Source organism: Neopelma chrysocephalum, unplaced genomic scaffold (assembly GCF_003984885.1).
Source record: "Neopelma chrysocephalum unplaced genomic scaffold, ASM398488v2 Primary Assembly neopelma1_100, whole genome shotgun sequence".
Taxonomy (NCBI): domain Eukaryota; kingdom Metazoa; phylum Chordata; class Aves; order Passeriformes; family Pipridae; genus Neopelma; species Neopelma chrysocephalum.
The window spans coordinates 397,447-419,078 of record NW_020897763.1 but is presented as its reverse complement, the minus strand read 5'-3'; the positions used below and the strand labels follow the sequence as shown (position 1 = coordinate 419,078).

Sequence of the window (21,632 nt, the reverse complement as noted above, 5' to 3'; positions counted from 1 at the left end):
GATGTTTATATGAGTGATATATACAGTTGCCTGTGTATGTAGCTAGTTTTGTGTCAGTTGACTCATTTGGAAGCTCCACAAGCTGTTGCATAGAAACACAGTACAGACTATTCTTTATTAGTGTGATTTCCTTTAAACACTCCTGTCTGCAGGGACTTCTGTGCATGGTGGTATCACAACATGCTCTTGGCTGAGTCCATCCCATTCAGGCTAAAAATGCAGCTGAATTTATTTCTTCTCCTCTCTAAAAAGCATTTAATCCTCTCCAAACCAGATTGCTCTATTGCTTTTGCTGTTTAGACCTCTCTTCTCCATAAGGGGCTGAAGTGCTGTGCAGAGGTCAATCAGAAATCCCATTAGCTGATAACGAGATTTGTGAACAGAATATCAACTTCATTCTGAAAATCCACCCCTGTGTGCCTGGCAGCCCTACACTGTAACCTGTGTGTAATCTCTTAATATGCTAATGCTGTTATAAGCCTGTTACTGGGGAAGATTAATTCTGCTGGTGTATTGCTTAATTCCCTTACATGAACCAACTTGCTTCAGGAGCCTCTCCCAGCTCCTGGCAAATACTCCATCACATGACAAGTGCTGGTCAGACTGGGGCTTTCCTTAAATACCACATCAAGAAGTCCTACTGCAGAATTTGTTTGTGGTTCTGGCTGCAGCACTGATCAGGAACAGTTTTCCCTTGCACCTCTGAAGTGGGATATTCATCTCCTGACAAGCTTAGTTTTGTGAAAGATTTGAGACCTTCCAGGGGATGCTGTGCCAGAGCACTGTCCCCTGCCCATACAGCACTAATCCCTTCCACAGCTCACTGCTAAGCCTGGTCATGATGATATTCCAAGGCTTCTTTCTAAGAAAAAAGCTTAGTTCCAGGTTTTTCCAAGGCTTCTTGTCTAAGGCAGCTCTTCTCCTGCAGGGACTTGCGGAACAACGAGATCTCCTGGGCCATAGAAGATGCAAATGAAGCATTTGTGGGACTCAGCAGGCTGGATAAACTGTATGTATTACAAAGCATGGGAATGACAGCACTTCCCAGGCATGCAAAGGAGGGGGAGAGCAAAATATTAAGCAATTGTAAATCAATGACAAGGCAGAAAGCCTTTTTTAGTGGCAGCTGCTCTGTGTTTCCACTTGTGTGCCACAACCTCCTGATATGAGCTTGGGTCCCACGTTCAGGAACATTGGATTGCAGCACCAATTTGAAGAAATTAAGCAGAAGTACTTGACTTCATTTATTACTGAATAGCTGCCTCCCTCTGTGTGATGATTATCAATTTTTGTGCTTCTTTAGTTTGGCTAAAAGTTACTGCTTTTCAAAAAAACAACCCCAAAACACAAAGTATTTTTGAGGAAATGGGGAACACCATTGAATTAACAACTTTTCAGTACTTGGACTATGCACTTTTCATCCAGTGCCACGTGCTTTATAGGAAGCTCCATCCTGTGGACCTCCAGACATGGCTTGTAACAAATAGCCTGGTGTGAGGGTGCAGTCCAGGAGCTCATGTGATGGTTCTTTTTATCACTGTTTCATTCTCCTGACTTAAATTATCTTCTGACATATCTCTAACCCAAGTCTCTAAGGTAAAAATAGAAATGAAACCCTGGTCGTGGGAAAATCAGTTGAGCCTTTAAGCTAAAAAAATAGCATTTAATCTTTTAGCTCAGCTAGAAATAGAAAAACTGTAGTTAAGCATTATGGGGAACTTCTTTTGGGTCCTGTTTGTGAACTCATATTGACATTTACACTGGGATCTGGGGCTTTGTCTTTCAGAATCTTGCAAGGAAACCAGATAAAGTCCATTACCAAAAAAGCCTTCTCTGGTCTGGAAGGGCTTGAACATCTGTAAGTACTTTACACTGTAGAACTTGTAATTATTTGTCAACTTCAGTCTTACATTCTCTGTCAAATTTTCAAGAGTTTAGCTGAAGGTACCACATGAAATCACACTGACCCATTATTTTACTGTACTTGCAGAGATCTAAGCAACAATGCAGTAATGTCCATCCAGGAAAATGCCTTTGCCCAGGCTCAGCTGAAGGAGCTGTAAGTTCATGACAATTATTTAGAGGTTTTTTTACAAGCCCTGCCTTGGAAAGAATCCTTCAGCCATTGTAGGGTTGTCTGAAGTTCAAGTGTGTCTGCTTCCATCATGAAATATTTGCAGCAATGCTGGTAAATTATGAACTCAAATATATTTAGGATTAAGGTTTGATAAAATCTACACCTTAGTTGCAATTAGGAGGAGATAATTTTTTTTTTTACCAGTGCTGAACCATTAAGTTTTTCCTATCTTATGATTTTGCAGCACTCACTTGCACGTGGGCAGGGAACAAAAGAAATGATTAGTCAGAAATGTTTTTTTGGGGGGTTCGCAAACCCTACATATTGACTTCCTATTTTGGGGGCTAGGGAAAGGCTTTAAAATTCACAGCTACACAAGACTTTTTACATGCTCAGCAGATATTTAAGCTGCTAGAGCCTCTTGTGGTCTTCAGACATTTGAAGTGTTATAATGTGAAGTGACCTTCACACCCGAGACTAATCTTACTGTAACACAGTCCTTTCTGTGAGATAAAGTCTGTGAATATCGTGTAATCTGGTCTAAAACTGTTATTCCATTAGTTAGTCTCGGCCAGATGGATTTAATCTGCAAGATCTGCCAGTGTGAGGAGACACATTTTAGGTGTTAAAGATTTCTTTGCCTTCTCTGATGTATTTTAAAAGTGAGGAATCATTGGTATGTGCAGGCAAAGAGCAGGGTGGAATCCTGGCTTGGCTGGTGCCTCTCCTCTCCCACTGCTGGATTTATCTTGTAGCAGGTCTCCAGTCAGTCATAACTCATACATAATATTTAGGAAACTTTGGAAGCAGGTGGTGGGGAAAAAGTCGAGCCATCATTGTTTCCTGTTGGCAGTTTTTCTGTGGAGCAGAGAAAATGATCTGCAGTTGATACCTGTAGGAAACAAATCACTCTTAAATATTTATCAGCTGGCATGAAAATGAGAATTGAGGCTTCTACTCATTTTATAATGGCAAGTGTGCTTAGTTTGAGACATGGAGCTGCTGTGCAGTGTTGTTCTTTTAATTGCTTTGAAGAGGGATGAGACAATTGTAAAGACAGACTTAGTGATTTTAGGGTTTTTTTTTTCAAAAGTTGAAACTCCAAGGTTATATTCTCCAGAATTAAAAAGAAATTTAAGGTTTTAATGCTGACGCAGAGGAGTTGTTTCTGTCATAAACAGCTAAGATTTTATAATACCCACGGGTGCAAAATAATACTGTAAATCTTGACAGTTCTGAATGTGTATGCTTTAAGTTGTTTTGCTGCGTGAAATCACAGGTAGGAATGTGAAATGCACTTTATTCACCCTGTTGTTCTGCCTTGTTTCTGCAGAGTTTTGAACACAAGCAGCTTGCTTTGTGATTGCCAGTTGAAGTGGCTGCCCCAGTGGCTCACTGAGAGCCACTTGCAGCAGGCTGTGAATGTCACCTGTGCCCACCCTGAGTGGTTGGCAGGACAAAGCCTTCTCAGTGTGGACCCTGATGACTTCGTCTGTGGTTTGTATTTTTAATTGGTATAAAATTTTATTTGGTATAAAAGCATATTTTTAATTTGGTGTAAAAGCATGGTGATGTAAGTCTGTGCAGCTGAAATCAGGCTGTGGTGCTGTGGAGGTGCTTGGTCTTGGCTGTGGTGCACATGTGTACATCAGTTTGGGGTTTCATTCTGCTTCTCTTTGTTCTGTTTTGTGGTGTTTGAGCACTGAAGCCAACCCGAGGGAGCAATGCTGTGAGGCTGCATTGTTTTTTATTTAGGTTACTATTAAAAACCAGTTATGCTTCCATTCTCCTTGCTCATGAATGCCATGAGCTTTGGAAGGGCTGTTTGACACTTCCTTCCTGGTTCTTATCCATACCAGCAAGGCTGGAGTATCAAAGAATCATGGAACAGTTTGGGTTGGAAGGGACCTTAAAGATCACCCAGTCCCACCCCCTGCCATGGGCAGGGACACTTTCCACTAGCCCAGGTTGCTCCAAACCCCGTCCAGCCTGGCCTTGGACACTTCCAGGGATGGGGCAGCCACAGCTTCTCTGGACAACAGTTAGAATTGTCCAGTGGCACACTTTCTGGTGCTCCATATCTGGGATGTTTATCCAGTCTCTGCCACCACAGTTTCAGACATAAGCCTGTTTATTTTTGTGACTGAACTGTGAGATGAAAAACTGAGAGACTCTTCACCCAGAGTCCTGGATGAAGTCTGTGGCAGGCCTGGAATTAGTCTGGTGTTCTCTTTTCCAGGTGAGCACTCTGACAAAGTTTACTTGTGTGTATGCAATTCTTTTATTGCTTTGGTGGTAGAGGCTGCAGTAATCATCATGTATAGATGCAAGCACCCTTTTCTCCACTCCAACATCACCACTGTGGTGCCTGACAGAACTCTGTGTGTGCCTGTGAGAGAGTCTCTGCTGAAATAATGAGTATTGAAGTCGCTCTCATTGAGTGGGATGAGATAGTGAACTGCCAGCTTGTTATGCTTTATGCTTGTAGAACTTAAAGGCTCTTCAGGATATTTAAAATATCTGAAAGTAAGTCTCAGTCCTTCATAAAATAGCCTGGCTCTTCAGCTGAGCAGGGCTTTTGGGTGTGAGCTAAATATAGCAAGTTCCAGGCAGCTGGGCTGCTCAGCACCACATTTCCACACTGATTGTTTCCAGTGCTGATTCTTCTGCCTACCTGTGGTTCTGACCCTCCTTCCCAGCTTCATTTCCAGCTGGAAACAGCTGAGTCTGCACACCTCCAGCGGGACATCTGTTCCCAAAACTCTCTTTCTGCTTACGTTGAGCGAGTTTTCCTGCAATATTAATTCGAGTCGAAGGGGAAGCAGGAGCTGATCTGGGTGGTTTTCTTTCCAGACAACTTCCCGAAGCCACAGATCCGGGTCCACCCTGAGACCACAGTGGCCCTGCGGGGCATGAACGTGACGCTGACGTGCAGCGCCGTGAGCAGCAGCGACTCCCCCATGGCCACGGCCTGGCGCAAGGACAGCGAGGTCCTCTACGATGCAGAGGTGGAGAACTTTGCCAGGTACCAGCAGCAGAGTGCTGAGGTGCTGGAATACACCACGGTCCTGCACCTCTTCAACGTGAACTTCACTGACGAGGGGAAGTACCAGTGCATTGTCACCAACCACTTCGGCTCCAACTACTCCAACAAAGCCAAGCTGACTGTCAATGGTGAGTGACAGTGGAAACACTCTAAACCTAAATCTTTATTTGAATAGCTGCAAGTCTATTTTTCGCTAGAGCTGGCCCAAAATACTCTTGCAAGTCTGTCTAACTGGGATTTAGAGATATCAAGCACCTTTTTGTAAAGCAGGAAAAAAGTGTTTTGGGTGGTTTTCTTGTGGGTGAAAAGCCTCCGTTTGCTTTTTGAAAGTGGCAGCTGCCTCCTGTACTTTATTAGAAGACAATTAGTTGTTCATCTAGTTAATTGGAGGTGGAATTCTTTAAACTGAAAGCTCCCTCTGCTGTCTCCTCAGAACTCAGCACCTTTCCCACATGTTTGTAAAACTGGGGAAGACTCAACTGAAAATAAGTGGTGGGACTGGAAACACTCTGAAAAGTGAAAAGTGAAGTCTTTTTTTATTTTTAGCAGTCAGAATTCTGTTTATTTTGCCTTGAGGGAAGGGAGGTGAGAAGTCAACGTTCACATCAGTCAGCAGGCCACTGATACCCATGGTACCTGAGAGGAGAAATAATGAGATGCATGTTCACCTTTTCTGTTACCAGGGGGAAAAAAAGTGTGACAAAGTTTTTAGGAAGGAGGCTAAACCTTTTCCCTGTCTGTTCCCCATGAGAAATCTTGTTCTTCACATCACCTGAAATGAAATTAATGGCTTTAAACTGAAAGAGAGTAGGTTTAGATTGGATATTAGGAAGAAATTCCATATGAGGGTGGTGAGGCCCTGGCACAGGTTGCCCAGAGAAGCTGTGGCTGCCCCATCCCTGGAAGTGTCCAAGGCCAAGCTGGACAGGGCTTGGAGCAACCTGGGCTAGTGGAAGGTGTCCCTGCCCATGGCAGGGGGTGGAACTGGATGAGCTTTAAGGTCCCTTCCAACCCAAACCATTCCATCATTCTGTGAACACTGTAGATACTGTGTTTAAATTTGGAGGACAGGCTCTTAGAAGTGACCTCTGAAAATCTGTACAGTTCTTCAGAAGTATCTGCCCCTTTCCCTCAGGGACAACTTCAGGTGTGTTCCAGATGTGCATGTTTCCAGATTTTCTCTCTGCTGTGGATTCTTGGCTGCTTTTCACCTGAAACTCTGTCTCCTTTGATCCAGAGCTCCCTTCTTTCCTGAAAACCCCCATGGATCTCACCATCCGCACCGGGGCCATGGCCCGGCTGGAATGTGCTGCCGAGGGCCACCCCACCCCACAGATCTCCTGGCAGAAGGACGGGGGCACGGACTTCCCAGCTGCCAGGGAGAGGAGGATGCACGTCATGCCCGAGGACGACGTGTTCTTCATTGCAAATGTGAAGATGGAGGACATGGGGATCTACAGCTGCATGGCCCAGAACATCGCGGGGGGACTGTCAGCCAACGCCACCCTCACCGTGCTGGGTGAGTCCTGTGCTGACCCATGTGCCAGCACATGGATCCCTTCATGTCTGCAGGGGTAATGAAAACCCAAAAAACGAGGTTAAAATACAAAGAGCAGCGCTTGGTGTGACTTCAGAAGCTGAGCTACAGGGCTGCCCAGTGAAACTAGAGTTTGTATGATCTTTACAGGGGTCTGAGGGGCACATCTCAGTCCAGCGGTGGGGGTTAGGCAAATAATTCGCATTGCCTTGGAGCAAATTTAGTTGCAGGTAACGTGAACTTGTGGCCAAGAAGGCCATGGGATCCTGGGTGCACTGGGAAGACCGTTGTCAGCAGGTCAGGGAGGTGATCCTGCCCCTCTCCTCGTCCCTAGTGTGGTGCATCTGGAATGCTGTGTCCAGTTCTGGGCTCTTCTGGACAAGAGAGATATGGAGCTTCTGGAGTGGGTCCAGCACAGGGCAACAAAGATGATGAAGGGACTGGAGCATCTCTTTTAGAAGGAAATGGTGAACAGCTGGAATCGATGATCTTAGAGGTCTTGTTCAACTTAAATGATTCCATGAAAGGCTCAGGGAGCTGGGCCTGTTCAGCCTCAAGAGAAGATGGCTGAGAAGTAACCTCATCCATGTCTATCAGTATCTGCAGGAGGTGTCAGAGGGCGGGGTTAGATTGGATATTAGGAAGAAATTCTTCCCTGTGAGGGTGGGGAGGCCCTGGCACAGGTTGCCCAGAGAAGCTGTGGCTGCCCCATCCCTGAAAGTGTTCAAGGCCACGTTGGACAAGGCTTGGAGCAACCTGGGCTAGTGGGAGATATCCCTGCCCATGGCAGGGGTGGAACAAGATGAGCTTTAAGGTTCCTTCCAACCCAAACCATTGTGTGATTCTATGAAATCATCTTACAGTTTAATTTTTTCCTTCCACTATCCCAGAAACTCCTTCCTTCGTGAGGCCCCTGGAGGACAGGACGGTGACCCGAGGGGAGACTGCTGTCCTGCAGTGCATAGCTGGGGGCAGCCCTGCCCCTCGCCTCAACTGGACCAAGGACGACGGGCCCCTCGCCGTCACAGAGCGGCATTTCTTTGCCGCGGCAAACCAGCTGCTCATCATCGTGGATGCCGGGCTGGAGGACGCTGGGAAGTACACCTGCATCATGTCCAACACCCTGGGCACCGAGCGGGGCCACATTTACCTCAATGTCCTGGCTTCCCCCAACTGTGACTCTGCCCAGGGTGGCATTGTCCACGAGGAGGACGGCTGGACGACCGTGGGCATCGTGATCATCGTCGTCGTGTGCTGCGTGGTGGGGACGTCCCTGGTGTGGGTCATCGTCATCTACCACATGAGGAGGAGGAACGAGGATTACAGCATCACTAACACAGGTGAAGTGCAAAAAGCAACAGTCTTTGGCCCCGTTTTTAATCCAAAACACTTGAAATTTCTGGGTTCGTTACAGAGGGATAAGATTAAAGAACCGAAGATTTCCTTCTCAGATCTCTTCGGGGATTTGCACAAATTCCTTCATTTTAGAGGTTCTTTTAAATACCAAAAGTGTGCTAATTCTATTCCTTATACTCTAGATTTGTCCTACATTGAGGGAAAACAGTAAAGTTTGCAAGTAAATATTTGACTGAACTTAAAAAGATTTTCAGGACCTGGAATAATGTGTGTAAATTTCCATTCCCTGTAAGTTTGGAACTGGCTATGTGGATTTTTAATCACTGGTATAGAAAAAAAAGATAACTAGATAGGAAAGAAGATATCTACATGTGAATTGAAATTCTGGATGTTCTTGTTAATGTGGGGAATAGTGCTGGTAATACCTTGAAATCTTCATGCTGTTGATGTCATTGGTGTTAATTCTGCCTTGCAGAGGAGATGAACCTTCCTGCTGACATTCCCAGCTACCTGTCCTCCCAAGGAACGCTGTCAGAGCCTCAGGAAGGCTACAGCAACTCAGAGGCAGGGAGCCATCAGCAGCTGATGCCTCCAACTGGCAGCTACGTGCACAAAGGCACAGATGGTAAGCAGAGCCCTCAGGTGTGTTACCTGGGCCTCAGCTGATGCCAGGGCACGGTTTTGTCCTCACAGGTTAAATGCCAAGGTAGATTTTGATCCTGCTTGTTTCCTTTGGCATCTCAAGAGTCCAGGCTATAGAGGTGGAAATAGAGTTTGCTGGGACAATGACTTGCTGTACCTCTTGTCCTTGGTGTAAAATTCCTGCCTCTCCAGACATCCACTTGGCTGCATTATTATATATAAAGGGTCTATACTATATATATAAAGGGTCTGCACTATTCCCTGCCTTGTTGGGACACTTTTCAGGATACTTGTGTCACTGAGTTTACAGAGATGCTATTTTTTACCATCCAGATGCTGAGGAGCCATCAGTCTTTATGTAGACTGGCTTGAAAAGTGATCCCTCAGTGTTTTTCAGACCTGCCCCATGATCTATTCCCTCTGGGGTAGTCCCACTGCACTAGAGTCTGTGTCAGGAAGGAGCTGAGATGCAGCTCATCTCAGTGACCAGTTTGTCATCAGGTCTGAGGTGTGTGGGCATGGAGGGACGAGTCAGGTCCAAGAGCAGGTGTGAACAGGTAACAGGTATCCCTGTTTGATCCCAGGGCTGTTTCAGCCTGGCTCCCAGCCTGGCTGGACTTGCAGGGAACCCTTTTACTTGTGAAATAGGGGAGCATGTCCATTGTTTCCCCTGGTCACCCTCAGAAGGGCAATGCTGTGGACAATTTGGATGAGGGGAGCCTGGAGATTTCTCACATGACCTCTCAAGCCTGAACTGTATAAAGGCCCTTCAAACTGTGCTGCTGTAACCCATGATCATACCAAGACATAAAGCCTATGGAAATCAGCCACCCTCGTCCTTTTTGAGTGTATTTTGTTCTTTCCATGGTGTTCCTCAGGTGGGGCAGCACCGCTGGTGATCTGCTCAGACTGTTACGACAACGCAAACATCTACTCCCGGACCCGAGAGTACTGTCCCTATGCCTTCATCTCTGAGGAGGATCCCCTGGATCAAACACTCCCAAACCTCATGGTGCAGGTGCCCAAGGAAGCATACACAGCACGCACCCAGCACGAAACCAGTGCTCTGGATAATCTCCTGGCAGACAGAGACGTGCCTGTCTTCCTTACCAACCACGACAAAATGGGTGAAAAGAAAACCTCCTCCCAGCAGATTAATGGTGAGTGTCCCCTTTTCCTTTTGTTGCTTTGTATTCCTTTGTGCTGCCCTTCCCTGTTGACACACAGCTAATCCTTCAAGTGCCTGTAGTCTGTGGAGTAACTTTTTATTAACCACCTGATCTCCAGACTAGCTCTCAGTTTGCATCCACTACCCGAGATTGAAGAGGGTGGTGTTAAAAACACAGAATTTCTGCAGTTCAGCTCTCAAACTTTGTGGAATGTGAGCCTTTGAATGTACTTCAAGGACATCTATTAACCAAAAGTTGGAGCTTCACTTGAGAAATTCAAATAGCCCTTCTGCTTGAGCTGGCCTGAGATTCAAAGAACTCTCTAAATTGGTTGGTTTTCAGTTGACTTTCTTCCAGATTGCCTTTTTAAAAATTCACACTGAAACTGTGTGTGTTTCTGGTTACTGGAACAGATTGCTGGAAAGGGAGAGCATCCAGCAGAATATGCTCTCAAAACCAGCAAAAATAACCTCAGAACGACTGTTACTGCTGAGTCACACAGCTCAAACCTGCCTAAAATCTGAGTGTGATTGATCTCTGCTCTGTGTGACCAGGGACAGGACCCCAGGGGATGGCTGGAGCCGTGTCAGGGGTGGGTTAGGCTGGATTTTAGGAAAAGGTTCTTCCCCCAGAGGGTGGTTGGGCACTGAACAGGCTCCCCAGGGCAGTGGGCATGGCCCGAAAACTGCCAGAGCTCTGGGAGTGTTTGGAAACAGGGACAAGGTGGGATTTGGGGTTGGATGATCCCTGTGGGTCCCTTCCAGCTCAGCACATTCTGTGATGGTACAAACTCCCTCCTGTTCACCTTCTGATTTTCCTTCCTCAGAGCCCTTCCCGGTCCCTCTGTGGGGGGTCAGCAAAGACCTGGCTCACCCTCACCCCCATTTCCTGCACCCTCCGCGGCCCCTCCGGAGCGACGGAGCCGCTGACGGGGACCAGGCCCAGGCCTCTCCCCGGCCCTCCCGCCACAGGCCCCGCGAGCACAGCCTGGACTTTACCAGGACACGGAACAGTCACGACCACAGCGAAGCCACGTAAGGCACTCAGAGGGAGCCTCACGAGTGAACCCACATCGACTGACTGTATTTTCTACCTCAGGACTAACCCCAAGGCCAAAGATTCTCGTGTTGTGTGTGTCTGCAGTTACTAAAGAGGCTCTTCTCGGAGTCTCTTCTTCACGTGCCCTTTTTTCCTTGGATTTCTCTTTTGGGAGGTTGGAACGTGCACCAGAGAACACGTGGGTGATCGGTGCTGTCTGCAAAAATAGCAATTAAAGCATGGATTGTGTGGTGCTGGAAGCAGCCTTTGTGTTGGTGCATGCCTTGGAAAGCTCTCAAGAATGTGTGTAGCTATTTCACAGTGCTTTGTCTGCTTGGAAACAAACCATCAGGGCCTCCTCATGGAATTCCCCAGGAACTGTAAGCATAAAACTCTTGGCCAGCTTTTCCTTCTTTAGACTGTTGGCAGGTGCCTGTTACCAGTCTGAGTTTGGGCCTTGTTTTCTCCCATGAATAATGGACTCTAATTGTAAATAAATTTGCATTTATAAATATTTTGTATACACTAAGCATATAAATGTGTTGGCTGTAATGTAAATATATTTTTTATTATGCCAAAGTATGTATCATACTGTTAGTCTTGACAGCTGCATATCAAGCCATATGGGAGGTTTTGGGGGGACTGAAAGCTTGTTTGTGAGGGGATAGAGCTGTCTTTGTTTTGGAAAGGAGTGAATTTACTTATAGATATGTGGTGAAACTGTGATATTGATGCATTTCATTGTTGCCTCCAACTCTGTGTGCATTAAGCCTGGCTGCAAGCTGATGCATTTCGTGATATTAGCAGAATTCCAAGTTTTATCTAAGCTTTTACCTTTAAAAAAACCCCTTCATATCGTGTATGTTGAGAGGTCTCCATGTATTTTTCAGAGCTGACAGTTAAGTGAACTTCTAAAAAGAATGTGATAATGGAAAGGATTAGGTAAATTGGAGAGCACTTGATAAATACTTAGTGAACTATACTGTGGGTTTCCTGTTTCCTCTGCACAGCCAAAGGCATAAAACACTTGTGTCTTTTTCTGTTGTAAAATATCAGGCTAAATTGTTGAACTCAGCGTGGCCTTAGACCTCAGTGTGGCCAAAATCTTTAAATATTTGACAGGTGAGAAATGAAACAATGCAGGGAACCACTCAACACTGAAAACCCTGAGACAGAGGAACTTTGTGGTTCCAGTGGGATGTGCCTGACAAAATTAGGAGGAAGAACACTATAAAGACTTCTGAGAAGTTCTTTCTTCTGGGAAAGTGTCCTGTTGTGTAGAAGGGGTTAAAGACTCCTCAGGGATGGGTTTTCAGCAGGTACTTTGTGCTCATCGTGTGCTCTGTGCTCACACCTGAAGAGTGAGGTGGCCTTCCTGGTCACTGGTGCCTTTTTTTGAAGCTGTACCCAAATAAAACCAGCTGTGTGGTATTTTTGTAGAGACAGAAAACCCCTTTTGGCCCAGCCCATGACAGGTATGTGGGACTTCCCATCGATCCATCCTTGGAGTGGAGGGTGTGTGACTGAAGTGTGAGGTGCAGTCGTGCAGAATCACAGCTCAGACTTCACAGGCTGTGGAGTATTTGAGTAAATGAGTGAGGAAACACTGGGACTAATGATTCTTTTCCCACGGCTCTTTGGACATGAATAATAGTCAGATCTGTGCAAATGAGCAAATATTATCAAGGGCTCTTCCCATGCTCTCAAAGCCAGCGTGGCTGCTTTGATAGCAGCTTTAGTGGGAAGAGCATCCAATTGTCCTTGACCTTTGGGTAAAGTAGAAACACACAGGTGTGTTAATTTTTGGGTTCCGACAGCTGAAATGTTTTAATAACATAAAAAAAAAGAATCTTAAGTTCGTTCCTTTCTGGTTTTATTTCCTCCAGGCTTTTCCTTCCCAGACAGCATTTAAGACATGGTGCTTATTCTCAATCCAAAGTGATCCCTGCTGTGGGAACCCAGTACTGTCAGTTTAAATCCAGATGAGAAAGGTCACGTCATGAAACCACAGCAGCAGCAAAGCCCCATCCTTCTGGGCTGCTCTCTGCAGGCAGTCACTCAGGGTGCTGCTGGAATGTGTGATTCCCAGGAGCGGGAAAACAGCATCCCAGCTGCTGCTCTGCCTCCCATCACCGTTTGGGAGACACTTGCTCCTTTTTCTTTCATCCCTGTCTCTCCTCCGAGGAGCTGAGGTCACTCAGATCTGTCACAGTGCAGCTGGGGATGTCCAAACCTTGGGAATACCTGGGGCACAACTCCCTGGAGCGAGGGAATTCCCGTTAGGGAGGTGAGACCTGCTTGGTCAGGACCAAGGCTTTAAAATCACTGCTGTCTGCACCAGGCCAGTGCTGGCTCTTGGAGCCTCTGAGGAGCTAAAGCTGCTCTAATTTCTGTGAGGGGGGCCTGGAAAAGCTGCCTCCATGAATCAGGACATTTACAGCCTTCCATGAGCATTTAAAGTCCATAAGCTGGTTGTAAATAGCTGATGATTGTAAGTAGGTGACACTTTGCTGCACTGTGGAAAAACTTCCTTGGTAGACTTGGATTCAAATCATGTGTCTCTTCTCTCCCTTTGCTCCAGGGGTGCAGAGGGGACAGAGTGGCCTTTCTTTTTTCAGTAAAAACAAGTAGTTTCTTCAGTCAATGCCAAAGCACTACCAGTACAGGAACTGGGGGTTCAGAGGCAGCAAGAGCAAAGCTGCTCCTGTTCCCTGTTGCTATTTCCTAGTGTCTATTTATATTTTTTTCACATAAGAATGTATATTTTGTATAGCATGTGTAATATATGTTTGTCTATTGTAATATACGTCCATTCAATAAAATGCTGTATACACTGAGCATCCAGTGTGACTCTCTTAGTTTGCAGATAGAATAATTAAATTTTGATATATGATATTTAATTTTCATAGAGGGGGATAAAATTAGAGTAAGCTTTGCTGTCTGGATGTGGTCCTGGGAATCTGGCTCTGAGGGCTGGACAAGGTGACTTCCAGAGGGTTTTTCCACCTCAACCATGTACTGATTCTGTGATTCTCATTTCAGTTTTCCCGCAGGAAGCACCTGTACCCCCTTTGGAAAATGTAGGGGGGTTCTCCCACAGCGCTGTGGACTCTGGGCCAGGAGCCTCGTGGATCAGTGTGCTCCCAACACTGTCCTCCTGTGCTTCCAGTGCTGCCTTCCTGCCACTTGGATCCTCTGATGTACCAAGGAGGTTTTCTTTCCAGCAACAAACTGTCAGCATGAGTTGGTGAGAGCATCTTGCAGGTACCTGCTGCAGGAGGTGCTTCCAGCTTCTGTCCTTCCTCAAAGCCAGTGTGAGTTTTTTGTCCCGTTGAATAACTCCCTCTCTCTCTCTCTCACTGCATTCTTCTGCTGGTTGATGTTCTGATAATTAATCACCTTTGCTCTCCTGTGCTCTGTTCTTTGTTCTTCACTGTTAATCCTGTTCACAGCTCTCAGCATCATGTACCTTTCCCAGGTTAACCCCAGCTCCTGCAGCTGCCTGGTCCCCTGTTCTTGCTGACAGTGACATTGGCATCCAGGGCAAGGGCTCCCCAGAGCTGTGTGTGCCTTGTCACCTGCCCTGGCTGTGACTTCTGTGTTTGTTCTGGAGGGGGACTTTGCACAAGGGCAAGTAGTGACAGGACAGACTGGAATGGCCTTAAACTGAAGGAGGGCAGGTTTAGATTAGATATTGGGAAGAAATTCCTATCTGTGAAGGTGGGGAGGCCCTGGCGCAACTGTGGCTGCCCCATCCCTGGAAGTGTCCAAGGCCACGTTGGACAGGGCTTGGAGCAACCTGGGCTAGTGGAAGGTGTCCCTGCCCATGGCAGGGGGTGGAACTGGATGAGCTTTAAGGTCCCTCCCAACCCAAACCATTCTATGATTCAATGATTTAGGAGTTCACATTCCTGATAACCAGGGATCTCTCCAGCCTCTACCTGGACTGGGGCAGTACCTGGCTGAGCAGGGGACAGCAGAGCCAGCTCACCACCTCACAGCAGCTCAGGAGGCTCCCCTCATATTTATAAACCATGTTGGGGTTTCCCTGGAGCTGAAGCATTCACAGATTGTCCACAGCATTCCCCACATCCCAGCTTTTTGTGTGCTCTTATGTCTTTTCAAGCCACCATCATTGCAAGGGAATGGCCTCCATGATCCAAGCCTGCCCCACAAGCCTTGATTTATCCAGGAGTGTTGTGGAACCCCACCCCATCCTGTGATCATTTCAACAAGATGCTCAGGAAAAACCTGCTATTGCCTTCCCTGGTAAGTTCAGCTCTCCCTGGCACAGTGTCAGAGCCAACAGCTATTGCAGATAAGATCATGAATAGTTAATGTTCTCAGTTACCCAAGCATATTTAAAAATTAACACAAGCCTGGTGCTGATGGGACTAAAAAACTGGGTCATCAAAGAGAGGAAAAAAAAACCCAAAAAACAATTGCATCTACCCTCGGGCTTCACTAATGACTGAGTTTTTGTGGAGCATCCTATCCCTTCCTCTCTTTAATCCTTCAGTGGTTTAATGATGCTTCATTAAAGCACCTTCCCTCCTGCCTGCCAGGTTCTCCTCCCTCCTTCTCTCCTGCAGGAGTTTTGTGGCCCCTTTGGATGAGTCTCCAGTCTCAGGAGTGATGCTTGGTGCCATGAGCAGCTGCCCCACACACGTGCCTGGATGGGAGCCTGGGCACCACGGAGTGAGGGAGCTGATGGGAATGGCGGGGTGGGCAGGGGCTGGGGCTGGATGCAGCCCCCTCTGGAAGCAGCCCCATCTATCCCTGGGATCTTGGAAAAGTTCCCCCCTCATTTTTGGGCCAACAGCTTCACCATCCACCAAATCGAGCCCCAAGTTCCTTTGGGTCTGGACTTAAGCAAATTGGTGAGATGGAAGGAGAAGCCAATCCTTGGGTCTGTGGAACCCCCAGCCTTAGAGGTTTTGGATTCTGATCCCAAGGCAGCCACAGCTCCTGCACTGGGAGCCCCTGAGCTCCAGGCTGCTGCTCCCCACATGCAGGAATGTGGAAGAGACACAGGATCCTGTTTCAGAATGGAACAGGCATTCATGGTCAGACAGGAGTATTAGGGAACAAATAAACTTCAAATCCTAATTTTTAAGGCTGCTGCCCTGAAGTAGCCACCTGGGAACGCCAGCAGTGGGGAGCTGGTGGAGAGCATCAGGTGCCTCCAGGCAGACATGGGTGTGTGGGATCTCTGGGTCTGGATGGGATGGATCACACAGGGATGTCTGACAGGGTGGGCAGTGATGGGCACGTGAATGTGCTATGGCTGCTCCCCTGGGGATCCCCTGGTGAGCAAAGGGGTGGTCAGCTCCTGTTGTGCACTGGAGATGAGGTTTCCAACACCCTTTAGGAGGGTGGGTGAGGGGGTGACACCGAGGGAGGAGGGAAGCAGCTCCCCAGAGGGCCCTGGGCTCCCACCACTCGATGTGGCTCCATCTGCTTCTCCTTCCAGAGAAGAGCAATGAGGCTGGGGAAGGGACTCGAGCACAAGTCCTATGAGGAGAGGCTGAGGGAGCTGGGGCTGTTCAGCCTGGAGAAGAGGAGGCTCAGGGGAGACCTCCTCACTCTCTGCAACTCCCTGACAGGAGGGGGGAGCCAGGTGGGGGTTGGTCTCTTTGCCCAGGCAACTCTCAGCAAGACAAGAGGGCTCAGGGTCTGCAGCTGTGCCAGGGGAGGTTTAGGTTAAATATTAGGAATAAATTCTTTACAGAGAGGGTAATCAGACATTGGAATGGGCTGCCCAGGGAAGTGGTGGATTCTCCGTCCCTGAAGGTTTTTAAGATAAGACTGGATGTGGCATCAGTGCCATGGGCTGGGAACCACAGCGGGGTTGGATCAAGGTTTGGACTTGATGATCTTGGAGGTCCCTTCCAACCCAGCTGATTCTATGATTCTATGATTCCTGTGTCTGACCCATCTGGTGCTGGATCTCATTCTCTCTGCTTTGAGCCAGCCAGGATGGAAATGGGAGGAAACAAAGCACAGCAGAGAAGGGACAACCTTGGAGCATGTCCTTTCATCCAAGGGCCTTTTCCTCCTGCAGCCAGAGGCAGAGGCAGCCCCAGCCAGGGTTGCTGTTTGAGGGCAATGGAGCGCTATTAAGGCCACTGTTTATCTCGTTTTCTCCCGATGAGTTGCCATTGATTTGCTCCATGAGGGACACATGGATTGAACCCTGAGCGGTTATCGACAGGCACTGCCCCAGGGTCACTCCTGCCCTGCCCTCCCATCTCCTGGTGATGTTTCATGTTGGATTTCTCTCTCAAAGGGTCTGTGTGTGGCGGGCGACAGCAACACGAGGCAGAGCTGGACCAAGGGCAGGGTTAGAGCTCCGTTCTCTGATGCAGGGATCAGAGCTGGACCAAGGGAAGGGTTAAAGCTCTGTTCTCTGATGCAGGGATCAGAGCTCTCATGTCGCTTAAATGAGGGCTCTGGATTCCAGCTCAATTCTCTTGGATCAGGGCTCTCATTCCAGCTCATCTCTCTTGGCAAAGGCAGATCTTCTCTGAACGAGATCCTCTTGCGCATAACTCGCATGTAACTCGGGATAAGTGCTCTGCTCATCACTTGGAAGCTTTGATTTCACATCAGGTTCAACATCTCTTCTGAAGACTTATCCGTGTAATTCACCCCAGCAGTTGGAGAAGCCTCCCCTGTCCTTGCTCAGGTTTATCTCTGATACCATTTGCCTGATGCTGGATGTTGCAGGAGCATCTGTGGCACGGGGGGCTGTGATCTGTGACTCGTCAAAGGGGATTTCAGGGTGCAGAAATAAATGTGCCCTGCTCCATTAATAGCTGACAGCCTGCTGAGAGCATCCCTGGCAGCGTGTGGGGCTTGGGAAAAGACTGGCCGAACAGAGTGAGAGCTGTTCTGCAGAGCAGGACCCATCCCATCCTGAAAAATTTTAATTAACTTAAAATAAATGCCCAGGAAAGGGCCAGCCATTAGTGCTGTTGTTTCCCAAGCCTCATCTCTGCCAGTTAAGCAGTGTGTCAGTGTGAGTGACCTACAGCCACCACAGCACCCAATTTGCATTTAAATTAAAAACCGTATTTTTAAAATAAAGGTTTCATTAAGCCCTGTTTGTTTGTCTTTCCAGGCACACACATTATCAAACCCTTCGCTGGTTTTTATTGACTGGCAGCAGCTCTTACGAGCCTGGATAGCACAGGAGGTGTCCTCTCTCCCTTGGATGCTGCGACGTGGCCAGAGCCAGAGAACTTTTTGGCTGAGCCTCTGCTTCCAGAGGCCCTGGAAGCTGTTCCTCCGCGGGATGGTGCCTCCGACGGTAAGGGGCTCTCGGTGTCCTTCCAAGTGGGACGTCCCTCCTGTTCCTGGTGTTTTTCCTCCCCGTCTTGGCACTGCCCACAGCCGCAGAGGTCTGCGGCTCCCCGGCGGTGTCGGGCTGGGGCTGTGCCAGTGATTTTCCAGAGAGGTTTTCCCTCTGCTGCTTCCCAATGCAGCACCCGCCCGGCCAGTCGGGCTGCCCAGAGCTGCTGCAATATTCATGAGCGGGTTGTGTAACGACCCCGCAGTGACTTTTGCTAAACGGAGTGCCTGGAGGAAGCAGGAGCATCCAGCCTGGGAGAGAGGAGTGTTGGCTCTGCAGGGGCCTGGCTCCAGAGGGGACAGGGGTTTGAACGGTTGTTTACTCCATGTTTGTGGCTGCCCCATCCCTGGAAGTGTCCAAGGCCAGGTTGGACGGGCCTTGGAGCAACCTGTTCCAGTGGAAGTTGTCCCTGCCCGTGGCATGAGGTGGAACAAGGTGAACTTTAAGGTCCCTTCCAAGTTAAACCATTCTGGGATTTTGTGTTGCATCTTGCAGGCATCAGCACAGCAGGGATGGAGGGGGGAACCTCAGACAGACAGCAGGAGGTGTTGTTCCTGCTTGGCTTTGTGGTGGGGATTACAGGCTTCATGCAGGGCTCCCCCAGCCCCTCACACCGAGCGTCCGCCTGCAGCACCACTCGCCCTGCTGTCAGTGTTATCCCTCATCCTTATCCCAGCACCAGGGGATCCCCAAGGACCTTAGCAAGACTCAGGGATGCCCTGTCTGGTGGAGAGGGTCTGTGTGAGAGGATGGGATGGAAGCATTTCTGGTTAATGGGAATCTCTCTCTTGGCAGAGGCCAATAACTCACGGAAATGCTCCGGCAGTGCTGCCTCTCCCCGGACAGATCTCAGTCGTGGCTCTGGTGTTTCATAACACACAGCCCGTATTCAAAAGGAGATCAGGTCCTCACTGGGGCCTCTCTCTTTCTCACCCTCATTTTTTCATTATAAGTATTGAGGCATAACAGACTCTTAATGAGATCCGTGGTTGGCACTGACATTCCCACGGGCCGGAGCGGTGCCGCTCGGCTCCTCCCTGGGGAGGACCTGGGAGCTTTGGCTGTGCTGGGCAGGTGTCCCCTGGCAGCAGCACCAGTGATGTGATTTGAACTTTGGTGGGCAAAATTAAATTACTGAGCAGGGGCTCCAGTTATGTGTGGGTGACACACAAACATCCCTAAATCCAGTGCCCTCATTAAGGGGAAAATCAGGCCCAGCCTAACCTGGGCATGTCTCAGTGGCCTGAGCCCTGTGGTGCTGTCAGCAGTGACACATCTGCTCTGGTCCTGGACTGGGGAGAGAATGGGCTCTGGAAACTGCCCACCAGCCCCCAGGTCTGTTGCTGCATCCCACTCAGCTCTCACAGCCACACTGAGCTCCAGGGACCACCAGTGCTGCCTCCTGAGACATGTCCCCTCTTCCCTGGTGTCAGCAGAGCCATCCCCATGGGGTTGGTGGTCCCCCCTCTGCAGAAGGTGTCCCAGGACTGCTGCCCTGTGCCTGAACCCCTGCTGTGAGCTCCTGGGCTGCAGACCTCAGGTCTCTGAGCTGGCACACCCTCAGGGAACCCGGCTGCCCTGGACACCTCTCATCCCTCTGTCTTTCAGCACCATCAGATGTCCTCTGGCTCGTTTTCATAGCGACTGACGCAGCAGTGCCTGGCTGGGCTCCATCCCCCTCCCAGCCAGCCCGGGTGACAGGTCCCAGCCCTGCAGCAGCCTTGGCACATAGATCCTTATGCCCAGCTCCCCCCGTGCCCAGTCACACCAGAGGGCACCGGGTCCTGCCGTGGTGGATGTGCAGCGTTACTTACCTGGGGCACGGTGGTGCCTCTCTCTCTCCTGGGCTCTGTGGCCCTGGAGCTGGCACGTTGCTGAGCTGGCCGTGGTGACACTGGTGTCTCCATCGTGTTGGTGACAGCGGGATCCTCTCGTCCTCCCTGTGTCCCCATCCCAAGCTGAGCTCCCACGATGGCCAGAATCCCCCACGGGCAGCGGTACCTGGCTGCCCACTGCGATCCTGCCCTCCCTTTCAACCTCTGCTGGGGCCTGACAGCTCTGATTTCTTGCTTCTGGTTAGGGAACATGAGGTTTTTGACAGCTGCCTTTGCCATTATTCTTCCCTTAATGCTGTTGTTGTTTTGTGTTACTGTCAAATCGCATCTTATTAAAGTCCTTCCCATCCTGTCAGCGGCGGATGAGGCGCACGAAGGGCTGAGTAATTCCCCGGCTCTGTCTGGGGAAATTGCCTTTTATTATTGATAAGGCAGCGCTGCCTTTGGAGGACGTGACTCCGCCTGGAGCGGGAGCAGGGGAGCAGCACTCCCGGGAAGGTCAGCCTGCCTCTGGCCCGAGCAGATGGGGAGAAGAGCCAAGGAATGCCACGGCGAGGCGGGTGCTGGGATACTCTGGGCGGGCACCACGCCTGGGGGAGCTGCCTGCTGTGGGAAAGGGGCTGATCCTGCTTGGAGCATCCCAGCTGCTCCTCGGCATCCACCTCCCTACCCTGTACTTGTGGGTAGCGTGGCACCTGCAGACACGTGTCCACCTTGGCTCAAAGAGGAGCCCTGCAAGGAGCGGGCAGGGAAAATGTGCCATCCTGGCTGATTCAGGCTGGGGGCTGCCGTGGGCACAGCAGGGGCCACGCGTGTCTGTGGCCGCGCTCTCACCCCACACAAACCCCCTGGGGTCCCAGTGGGGTGTCTGGGGGAAAGAAATCTGGGTCATGGCAAAAACTCTCTCTCCAAACATGAAATATTCATGTGTGTGTTTACAGTGTGCTCCTGCTCCCGGCTGCAGAGGAGGGGCCGCGGTGCCCGGAGCAGCACATGAGCACACACGTGAGCACACACGTGTCGTGGGGCGAAGGCACCGGTGTGATGAGGTGGCCAAGGGCCTTTCAGCCATCTGTGACCCAGAGCTGGCTGGCCCTGGCCCTGGGCCTGACCCGTGTGCCTGTGGCTCTGCTGCTGCACTTGGAGGGTCTTGGCCACGCTGAGGTTTCCCCCCACCCAAAATTAGCACTGGTTAATCGCTCCATGGGGTAACTGGTCCTGTGAGCTGAAAGCGGAGCAGCAGGAGGCCAGTTGCTGGTTGGGAAGGGAACACGCAAGGGAAGGACACTGAGAGCTGATATCCCCTTTCCAGGGTGGATCTTGGTCTGCCGATGGGCTCCGGTTACACTTGGTTCCATGAACAGTCGCACCTTTGCAGAGCGACTGACACTTCCCACGGTTTGCTAAAAATTCCTTGGCACCAGAGTGGCTCCTGCAGCTTTGTTCAGCTGGAGCAGGCTGTTCCCACCCCCAAAGCTCTGTACAACACACTGGGCACTGCTGGGCTGCTGCAGTAGCGGGGCAGATCCTGCTCCTGGGTGTGGGAAGTGTCAGCTCAGGGATCTGGCAGGCACAGGA

The 21,632-nt window shown here is 49.4% G+C and overlaps 1 protein-coding gene across 3 annotated transcripts in view; it reads left to right on the top strand.

Moving 5' to 3' along the window:
• Positions 1-18,238, top strand: part of LRIG2 (leucine rich repeats and immunoglobulin like domains 2) — a 28,778-nt gene extending 10,540 nt beyond the window's left edge. The window contains exons 8-19 of one of the 3 annotated variants that reach the window (XR_003536191.1): positions 929-1,009; positions 1,787-1,858; positions 1,991-2,059; positions 3,411-3,574; positions 4,931-5,251; positions 6,361-6,642; positions 7,551-8,000; positions 8,492-8,641; positions 9,537-9,818; positions 13,908-14,179; positions 14,992-15,134; positions 17,989-18,238. Coding sequence is in view for 2 of the 3 variants with exons in the window: in XM_027695288.1 (XP_027551089.1) it covers positions 929-1,009; positions 1,787-1,858; positions 1,991-2,059; positions 3,411-3,574; positions 4,931-5,251; positions 6,361-6,642; positions 7,551-8,000; positions 8,492-8,641; positions 9,537-9,818; positions 10,654-10,865 (2,083 nt within the window). In the remaining variant the exon portion in view is untranslated. Of the gene's footprint in view, positions 1-928; positions 1,010-1,786; positions 1,859-1,990; positions 2,060-3,410; positions 3,575-4,930; positions 5,252-6,360; positions 6,643-7,550; positions 8,001-8,491; positions 8,642-9,536; positions 9,819-10,653; positions 13,704-13,907; positions 14,552-14,991; positions 15,135-17,988 lie in introns of those variants that run through there. The other 2 variants (XM_027695287.1, XM_027695288.1) reach the window with 2 other exon arrangements.
• Positions 18,239-21,632: the final 3,394 nt, after the last annotated feature.